An 8,940-nucleotide genomic window follows, 5' to 3' on the forward strand; every position below is an offset into this window, starting at 1 on the left:
TGTATCACTACTGAAACAAGCACATTGTAACAACTTAAAGTCTTCTATCACATGTTATTGCCCTTCTTCTTGTCACGAACCACCCTCACGGCGCTATGTTTCCTTTTCGATTCGGACCACTGCCTCGTACGTTTCCTTATTGTTCACGACTCGCTACGGTTTCCCTTTGTCCACACACGGACAATAGCTCCCTTTGTTCCCACGTCCGCTATTGTCCTACACCCCTTGTACTCCGTACCCATGGCGACGCTATTGTTCTCTAGCGCCCATTGTTCGTTTCCTGTATATAGCTGGATCCCTTGCTACCTGGAGACTCTAGTTTCGACCTCTTGTCTCCAGGTAAGCCATCGTGTATTTCGCTCTGTAGATACTTCGCTCAATACACAACTTGTCTCCAGTCCTGCCTGTTGAGCTCCGCTCCAGTCTCACTGCGATCAGAGCTCGTTGGCGCTCCTGCCTGCCTCGCTCGTCTCCACTTACTCGCTCGACAGTCAGTCGTAACACTTCTAATAGACTATAAAGCTGCTTCTACAGCCTTAAAACAGACTGGTTTACAACTAGTGTATGAATGTCTATGATAGATATTATTACATAAGAAGTATACAAGATGTGTGACTGATAGAACACCAATTGCTCAAATTGAGGTCTGAGTATACTGAAGTCAACATGTAAAGTCCAAGTTGTGGCCCAAGTACCCCAAGTACCCCAAGTATATAGACTTGGGCCCAAGTATGGGTCCAAGTCCGTGACGTTTTCCTGATGCGGAGAGCAGGCGCCTGTATAGGGAGATGCTTTAACTTGGATGCAGGGGGAGAGGCGCCGAGATCTGTGGCGATGGGTTACCAGAGATGTAGATGTCAAGAGCAGAGAGGACCCGAACAAGATGCGAGTCATGCAACGTGTCCGATTCCGAGATCAGGTCCCTCAGGCGAGCACTGCAGTTCTCATATGTTCTCCTAGGCGTACGAAGAGGCAGAAGAGGTACAGACATCGGGAGGTCACGCCGTTCCAGCCTGTGCTAGTGCGGCCCCAGCGTCGCATTGTCCTCGGGGACACGTCAGCATGCCCGCTCCTTCGTCAGGGTCACCCTCGTAAACCTGTCGGAGGCGGAGAGCCCGAAAGTGCTCTCTTCAATTGTAAGGAAATCGACTGTGCATGTGAGACGGTACCGGCAGAGCGCGACATGAACATTCGAGCCCTGCCCCTCTCCCTCCATGGAAATGTCAGTTTCGAAGCTCAATCTCGACCAAGCACGGTATCGCCACTACGTATATTCTATTCGATCATTCAGAGCGCAACGAGTTAAGGGAGATAGGTGTACCTGATAGAATCAAGCTTGATCGCATCTTGCTTTAGGGATGAGTCTGATGACCCCAGAAAAGCCCGAAACTAGTGGCGAGAGATATCTCATCTCGTACATCATCACTGTCTGCTCACACAAGAATTGTGGCTTGTCATAGCTGCGTCTGGACAGCGAGACGACGGTCTGGAACCCTCAGGGATGGGACGCCAAGGCCGTTTGAGCGGATGAAGGCGCCGAGCACGGTTGTACCACCGGGACGCAAGGAAGAAAGGGCCTGAATGACTCACGCATCTCGTCGACTTGCACGGGACTACGGGTAGTCTTATCGTCAGTGGACTGACAAAGAAAAGGTGGGCGCCCCAGGTGGCAGCCACCACGACCTCACGATTTTACTGCTGATCGTCCTTGCGACAATGGTCCGGGACTGCGGGCCGTCGTCTCCATCGACTCTTCGTAAGCTTCATTGATGCACCCCAGTGAAAACGTGCCCGATTCGGGTCGATTTCGGGCGATTCCGATCGTATGTAGTCGTGCAACCCGACATTTTACGACCATCCGGACTATATACGACGGCTGTCGTATTCAGCGGTGTCAGGTAGTGTAGAGGATCCGATAGAATACTCACACTGTTGATTTGGGTCGAAAGCGATCGTTTATGGTCGGCCATATTCGGGATCGTCAGTTAGGGCGGCATCCACAGCAGGCACGCCATTGAATAGCATTCGCGACAATTCTGTATTCATTCGTATGGGTTCGGCAATAATACACGGTACAATACAGGTGTAATTAGGCGGAAATGTGTGCAATCGTATACCACCGCGCGTGTTTGGATATTCTTGGGTGCACCCGATTGGGGTCGGGTCCTCCTGCCCCAGTGCGGGCTAGCCGCTGCTGCGTGCTTAGGAACGTCGCGCGCCACATACTTGAGGTCGTCCCGGTGTCGGGTGCAGATAGGCAGAGTCGGCAGAGGGGAATGGTGCGATGCATTCGAAGAGCCACAGCAGAGCCTTGTAGAGCGCAGATAACCAGAGTCGCCACAGAGGAATGGTGCCAGGGATTTGACGAGCGACAGCAGAGGCTTGTAGAACGCAGACCACCCGCTCAGACAGTTGACAGGGCCAGAGCCTACCTCGCGATTCTCGGACAGAAGCAGCTTTGGCATGAAGAGACGATGCGAGATCAAGCTCATCCACGAGAAGGCAAAGCCGAGGAGGTACGTGGGTTGCAGCACGAGGACTAGCTTGAGGACAGACGGGGTTGCATGAGCGGCGATATGAGGCGACAACCAGTCTGAGAGTCCGGAAGGCGATTTGAGAGGGAGATAAACATCGGGGATGCAGGTGTTCGCTACCATGGACTGAGATTGATGAGGTGGGAAGGCAGCGGAGAGGAGGTCGTATGGATCACTTTGCTGCGATGCGGCCGGCGTTCTGTATGAAGTATAGTCAGCTTGTGTAAAGGGCCACGAGCAAGACAGAAGTACTCTTCTATCGGAGGGGGTCATGGACTTGTAATGTTGTTCGAACTCTGCCTGTGATCCGTTGGTGTCCGCGTACCAGTTGCGAGCATACGCCCACCTAACAAGACCCGACTGAGGTTTAGATATCACTGTAAAGCAATGAAGAACGTACTTCGCTCCACGTAGATCGGCCGGTGGTGGCCATTGCGGCGTCTTCCGAGGAGCCTGAGGTTTTTTGGTGGTGGTCGTTTGTGCGGTGGTTGGGGGTACTTGCGAGGCATCGGGAGGTGTGCTGGATTCTCCAGCGTCGACGGCGTCCGGGCAGGCTGGGGTAACGGGCTGCATGTTAGGAGCACCGTCGGATGAGGACGACACGTCGGGAGCTGGATGCGGAGGCTGCAAGAGGGGCTGTGCTACGGGGAGGGCAGGATGATCATGGTGGGAGGTCGGGGGATGTTGTTCTGAGGACGGGACGGTGGGTGGTGGTGCCGGAGGGCACGAGACCGTGTCAACGGGGGCGGATGTAGATGGCACAGAGGCCGGGGGATTTTCGAGTGGAGGGGCCGTCTCGGGGACGTTCCCTGCCGATTGCGGGGGGTTCAGCTGGTCTGCGACGCGGGGGCTGGGCTGCACTGCGGCGCTGTGGGCACAAAATAATGGTGAGCAGCCGAGACCAACACTGAAAACAGAAAGCTGACGAGGAAGAAATCTGTGGGAGGCATGATTAGATATTCGAAAGCCAGTGAGGCATAGTACATTACCAGGGCTAGCAGGCTTGTAGTTGCGCGGCCCTTGCCCTTGTCTGGTTGGGGAGGAGCTAAAAACGTGGTGATGCGGAGGGGTCAGCAGCGATGAGTGAAGATGCATACGACTGTTATGAAACAACTGGTGCGCACCCATGACGTTTTCAGGTTCGTCCGCTTGGGTGCGGACGCGCTGAGCGGGCTTGGGCGGCAGAAGAGAGGTGTCGGATGGGCGCTTCGCAGGTTTGCGTGCGGGGGGAATCGCAGGCGCGATTGCGTCGGGGATGTCGTGGGGAGGCTCCGAGATGTTTTCCTCGTCTGACAAGGTCTTCATGGAGTACTTGGCATCGTTGAGGCTCACAGTCGCGCCAGATTTGTTCTCCCATTTGCGCGTCACAGCCTCGTAGTAGGCATGCGTCATGAAGATGTTCCCCTTCGCGTCGTTGTGGCAGAGTTGAAACAGAGGGTACTTCTTACGCAGCGCGGTGTAGAAGAGTTGCTGAAACCAGACGTCAGCTTCACTCCATTTTTTAGGCATCACACAGTTCGTCGAGATTGCGAGATTAATTAATGTGCGGGCAAATTTGCGCGCGTTGTTGACGTAGTCCCCGTCTGCTGGGGAGCCATCGATGTTCCCGAGGTAGAGCGCCGTGTGATTTTCGCCGAGGGCGCTCTTCTTCTTCCCTCAGACGATCTCATCGCCGATGCGAGTCACGTTCTTGTGCTTCCGCTTGAACTCGTTCCACTCTCTGCCCGTGAAGAATTTGACCTAGGGCGAGCCAAAGATAGATTGTCAGTGGCCGAACATGGTGGTGGTAGGGACGAACGTACCTTAGGGAACGTCTTCCTCTCGCGCTCGGAGTTCTGGCCTGGTTCTTCTCCCTCAACCAGACAGTCGGTGGGGTTGATCGACTCCATGATCAGACGCTTAAGGGTCGCTACAGGATGATTAGCAGGACTCATTGCCACGGAGTAAAAAAAAGTACTTCGACTGTATTTGGGGGCATGCGCTGACTGAGGGGCACCTGAATTATGTCTGCAGAGGAAGCCGTGGTCAGTGCGATGTGCAACGCGAATCCTCCGTAACCGTGAGGATATCTCACACTACATTCATGTTGTTGTCGACGCGGGCCTGGAGCGCTGCCAGTTTGTGACTAGAGGAGCTCACAATGAGAGTGTAAATGTAATTGGGAGGAGAACTTGCCTGACGTCCAAATATGCTTGCTCGAGACGTTGAAGTCGCCATGCCATTTCCATGTATGGCATAGAGACATGTGAGGTCGTGGAGGACGACGCAGATGATGGTGCCTATCAAGGGGTCACTATATGCACGCGCAGTGACTTATAACATGCTTACGATGGGGTGTGAGGATGGTGGAAATGCAGCCTGGTATTCTAGGGACGAAGAAAACATTTGGGGAGGGAGGGCAAAGGGGATACTTGGACTCAGCGATTGGTCACGGTTTCGATGGTCGCGGTTTTGAGACGCACGCGGATTTGCGTGTTGGTGATGTGCTGTGGGTGGCATGGTGTAAGGTGTTCCATACTGATATAACTGAGTTTGCGAGCGAGAGCCCAAGGAGTAACTGTTCCCAGCCCGCAAGCCAGGATACAGAGACTGTGAGCGAGAACGCGAATGGGAACGCGAACGCGAAGGAGATCTAGAAGGAGAAACAAACGGTGAGATCAGCCGAGACATTGAAAAATCATACCCTTGCTGTTGAGTAAGGGGCGGGGTTGGGCTGCGCGATGAGGCTGGCATGTTGTGCGTTGGGTGATACAGGAGTGCGCTAGATGAGGGAAAGTTGCAAGGACCGCAAGAGGTCGCAGAGCACAGGGGCGCCTGGTGCTGTGACGTAATTGCCCTACGTAGGACGCGGGCACGATTAGCAGATCAACGTCTTCTGCAAATCCGCTTCCCACTCTGTTCTTCTGCAAATCCGCTTCCCACTCTGTTCTTCTGCAAATCCGCTTCCCACTCTGTTCTTCTGCAAATCCCCTGCAGCACCGAACTTCCTCCAATTTTTCTCTGCCGACTGCCTCGTATGGAAGCTGTGCGCGTTCTTCGCCATGTATGCAAGCCAGGCCAGAGCATGCCTGCCCCGGTGCGACAATTTTTGAAGGCTGTTGAGGAGCATGAGGACGCTGATTCGTCCAGTGATGGAGCATTGTGTGTGTTCCGTTTCTCTGTATTTATCTGATTCCACTAACTAGAAGGTAGTGATTTTGCAGATGGTGACAATCTCATCTCGTTGTTGGATGCATTCGGAATAAATCCCTCAAGAGCTCCAAGCCCAGGCGCGCCTCGCAAAAAACGTATGGCGTACAGCCTTCTCCAGCTCGCCCTTGCGGCTGCCTGGGAGGCATATCGACTCGACACCTCTGACGAGGCGGAGGAGATTATGGATGAGGACTCTGTAGGGAGCATTTTTTTGCCAGTTTGGGATCAGTATCAAGACGTTTGCAAGGTGTTTTGGAATGCGCGCACATCGCGCACCACCCGGTATGCAACATTGTCATCCTCTGTTTGTGCACTCACAAGGCATCTAATATGCCATTACATGTGTTGCGTTCAGCCCTACTCCTGAAGAAACTCAGTGCGCGGCACCTCCGACGGTCTTTCTGCCTGTTGACACCACGCCTGACCCGCCCGTCTTACTGGCCCAGGCCGGCACTCTGCGTCTGCCCCTCGAGCCTGCTGTCAACACCAAGGACATGCTCCCTCCCCAAGTGCCTGTCTTGCATACAATAGTAACCAAGCCATCCCCACGCCGTAACCCCAAGACCTCGCGCGCCCCTCGCCAGCGACGCCAAGAGCAGAATGGCCCCCTTGCGCCCTTCCGCTCTTCCGGTTGGACACGGCCCCGTACTCCACCCTTGTCTGCCCCCCCTTTCTTTTCACCCAGCCCCTCCATTTGCAACACACCATTGGCTGCGCCTCGCCAATCTGCGGGTCCGTCATGCTCTCAATGGGATGACTTCGCAACGTCTTCGTCTGGGTTCTCCTCGGCTCGCTCTCGCCCGTAATCTCTATCTTGTATCTTCCTCGTACTGCTGTGCCAGAACAGCAGTACTCTCAGGACTACTTGCAGGTTTTGTTGTGTTCCCAGAAATGTAACTCGAGACGCATGAGCGACGTGTAACAATATATTCATTATTCATCATTATCCAAGTCTTGCTCCCTCGCAGGATCTTCCTCATGACCAATTAACGATGAATCAAAGCCCAGCCGTTCGACTACAAAGAACCGATTCGTATACAACTCAGCCGCGCATGGGTCTTCAGCCTCCTCACACCTTGGGGGAAGGGGTAACATGGCGACCAGTGCCTTGATGCGCTTGATGTCGATGACCTCGCGCGACACATCGCCCTGATATCGACATGCCAGGAGGGCCCCATATGAGTCGCGGACGATTGCGGGATCTAGTGGTGTGAAATAAGAGACCATGGCTAAATTCAGGTCAGCTTCATCCGTGCCGCTGTCCTCGCGCATTCTCTGTAGCCTGAAGAAGTATTGTACCTCCACTATTGAACTGTCTACAAGCTTCCAAAAAAAACTGGCTGGAGCAATGAAAAGGGATGGAGTGTGTCATGAACATACCTTCACCATGCGAGCACGATGCACAGGCCGTCCCCGTCTCTTGCCCTCACATTCTTTCCACGCGGTGCGGGCGACTTCTCCGTTGGGGAGACGCAATCGACCCCACTTGATGAGACGGGGTGTCCAACCTTCGGGCACCTTGACGACCTGCGCAGCAAGGTACGCAGCCAGGGCGCGCGAGTCCGCCAGGCCAATTTCCCGTGGGCTTCGCATCGTCGGATGGAGGAGCACGTAGTTGTCTCCTAGTTCGACGGCCCTGGCTGGGAGCGCGGGGACAACTTCAAGTGTTTGTGGGAACATCGCAATAAGCGCGCTGACCTGCGCGCGCCGTAGCCCACGATTTGAGAGGTTCTCGTAGGGCTTTGAATGCGACCCGATTTCTGCAGTGAGGTTTCCAATTGCGTTCTCGAGGGGCCACTGAGAGTGCAACCAAGCTGGCCCGACGCGAGCATTTTCAGGCATCAAGTGCATGAGGCCGTGCAACGCCTGCCGGCAGAAGTGCAGTCGGTCGACACGCCGCCCATAGTACATCTCCTCAAAGTCTTCAACATACTCAACCAGTAAGGTATGCACGGGCTGCCGGAGCTTGACAGGAGTTCCGAGCAGGAGTGCGACACGAGCCCCAGCCACGAGTTTACAGAAGTGCCAGTAATATTTGGGTTTTTGCACCGCTCAGAGGAAACCCGGTAGATAGCCATAGACGTAGTACATATATTCCCAAGCCTTGTAGCCACTAGAGATTTTCTCAGCAGGATTACGAGGAGGGCGATCAAAGGAACCAGGCAGATAGAGAGAAGCCTCGGCGACCAGCTTGCCATGAGCCTCCCAGGTTTCGGCGTCGGCGAAACAAGCCCAGTCCCAGTCCTCGACAGGGTCCGTCAGCGTCGAACGTTTCAAGGTGCCCCGAAGCAGTCCCAGAACAAGATCAGTCACATTCAGTGTCAGGAGATGCATGATGTCGGCTGGAAAGCTGTTCGGAAACCTGCAGAGCACAGGGAGACCCATGAAGAGCGACGGCTTCGCAATGCCAGTTTCGAGGCGCTTTTTGACGTACTGCGCCTGCGTCTGACACGCCAGGACCTCTCCCAGCTGTCGCCAGTATCTGTCAGAACTCGACTCGTCAGAGGGGGGAGGGTTTCGGAGTATGTAGTTGGGGTGCACGCTCCCCCGCACGCGCTCGTACTCCGGATCGGCTGGTTTGAGCATTGCCGGATAGTAGTGGCCTCCTCCTCCCGGTTTACGACGCCCCTTAAGAGGACAGAAGAGCCGGCATCCGTGCTGTCCAGAGTGTCCCACTAGCCCGTTGATGTATGCCATAGCCGGAGTGTCACCAGTAGCAAACAGTATGATGGGGCGCGAGTGCATCATCCTCTGCCGAGACGAGTCCCAGCATCTGGAAAAACAGCCTTTGCGAATTGACACTAATTATCACTATTCAGATAATCTCATCTATATTAGCAAGTGTTAGCAGAGATGACATCTACATTAGAGCTACTATTCAGACGCACTTCTTCAGTAGTGCAACTAAGCACTAATTAGTATACTTGGTACTAGTTATAACTACTCTTCACTATCGCTTTTTCTATAGTGCCATGTAGTGCCAACATGATACTACTATAGCACTACCGCAAATGTGGTCCTCTAATTTTCGCTATTTTGCACTACTGTAGTACTATTTTGCGCTATTTTAGCACTACTCATTTAGGGGAGACTCAAATAAGATGACAATCCTTTATTTATAGCTCATAGTTCTCAACTCAAGCATTACACACCTCTATAGCTGCAAAATCACCATGATAGCTGACTTATATTTGAGGGCACAACTCAACATAGA

The 8,940-nt window shown here is 53.8% G+C and overlaps 3 protein-coding genes across 3 annotated transcripts in view; 1 reads left to right on the top strand and 2 right to left on the bottom strand.

Annotated features, from left to right (window-relative positions):
- Nucleotides 1–2,706: 2,706 nt before the first annotated feature.
- DICSQDRAFT_170125 (uncharacterized protein) lies at nt 2,707–4,423 on the bottom strand (the record flags this gene model as incomplete). The annotated part of the gene is made up of 8 exons (XM_007365749.1): nt 2,707–2,733; nt 2,787–2,880; nt 2,935–3,402; nt 3,461–3,471; nt 3,524–3,579; nt 3,659–4,004; nt 4,221–4,274; nt 4,337–4,423. The coding sequence occupies 8 exons, from the start codon at nt 4,421–4,423 to the stop codon at nt 2,707–2,709; spliced, it is 1,143 nt and encodes a 380-aa protein (XP_007365811.1).
- Nucleotides 4,424–5,598: 1,175 nt separating this feature from the next.
- DICSQDRAFT_170126 (uncharacterized protein) lies at nt 5,599–6,532 on the top strand (the record flags this gene model as incomplete). Its single annotated transcript, XM_007365750.1, has 3 exons — nt 5,599–5,675; nt 5,727–6,008; nt 6,082–6,532. 3 exons carry the CDS (start codon nt 5,599–5,601, stop codon nt 6,530–6,532), a joined length of 810 nt encoding a protein of 269 aa, XP_007365812.1.
- Nucleotides 6,533–6,659: 127 nt separating this feature from the next.
- DICSQDRAFT_60547 (uncharacterized protein) overlaps nt 6,660–8,940 on the bottom strand; it is a gene marked incomplete at both ends in the record, with an annotated part of 4,421 nt that continues 2,140 nt past the window's right edge. Inside the window, 3 exon segments of the mRNA XM_007365751.1 lie at nt 6,660–7,042; nt 7,103–7,777; nt 7,790–8,477. Of these exon segments, the coding sequence (XP_007365813.1) occupies nt 6,660–7,042; nt 7,103–7,777; nt 7,790–8,477 (1,746 nt within the window).

This window comes from Dichomitus squalens, assembly GCF_000275845.1.
Source record: "Dichomitus squalens LYAD-421 SS1 unplaced genomic scaffold DICSQscaffold_14, whole genome shotgun sequence".
NCBI classification, from domain to species: Eukaryota; Fungi; Basidiomycota; class Agaricomycetes; order Polyporales; family Polyporaceae; genus Dichomitus; species Dichomitus squalens.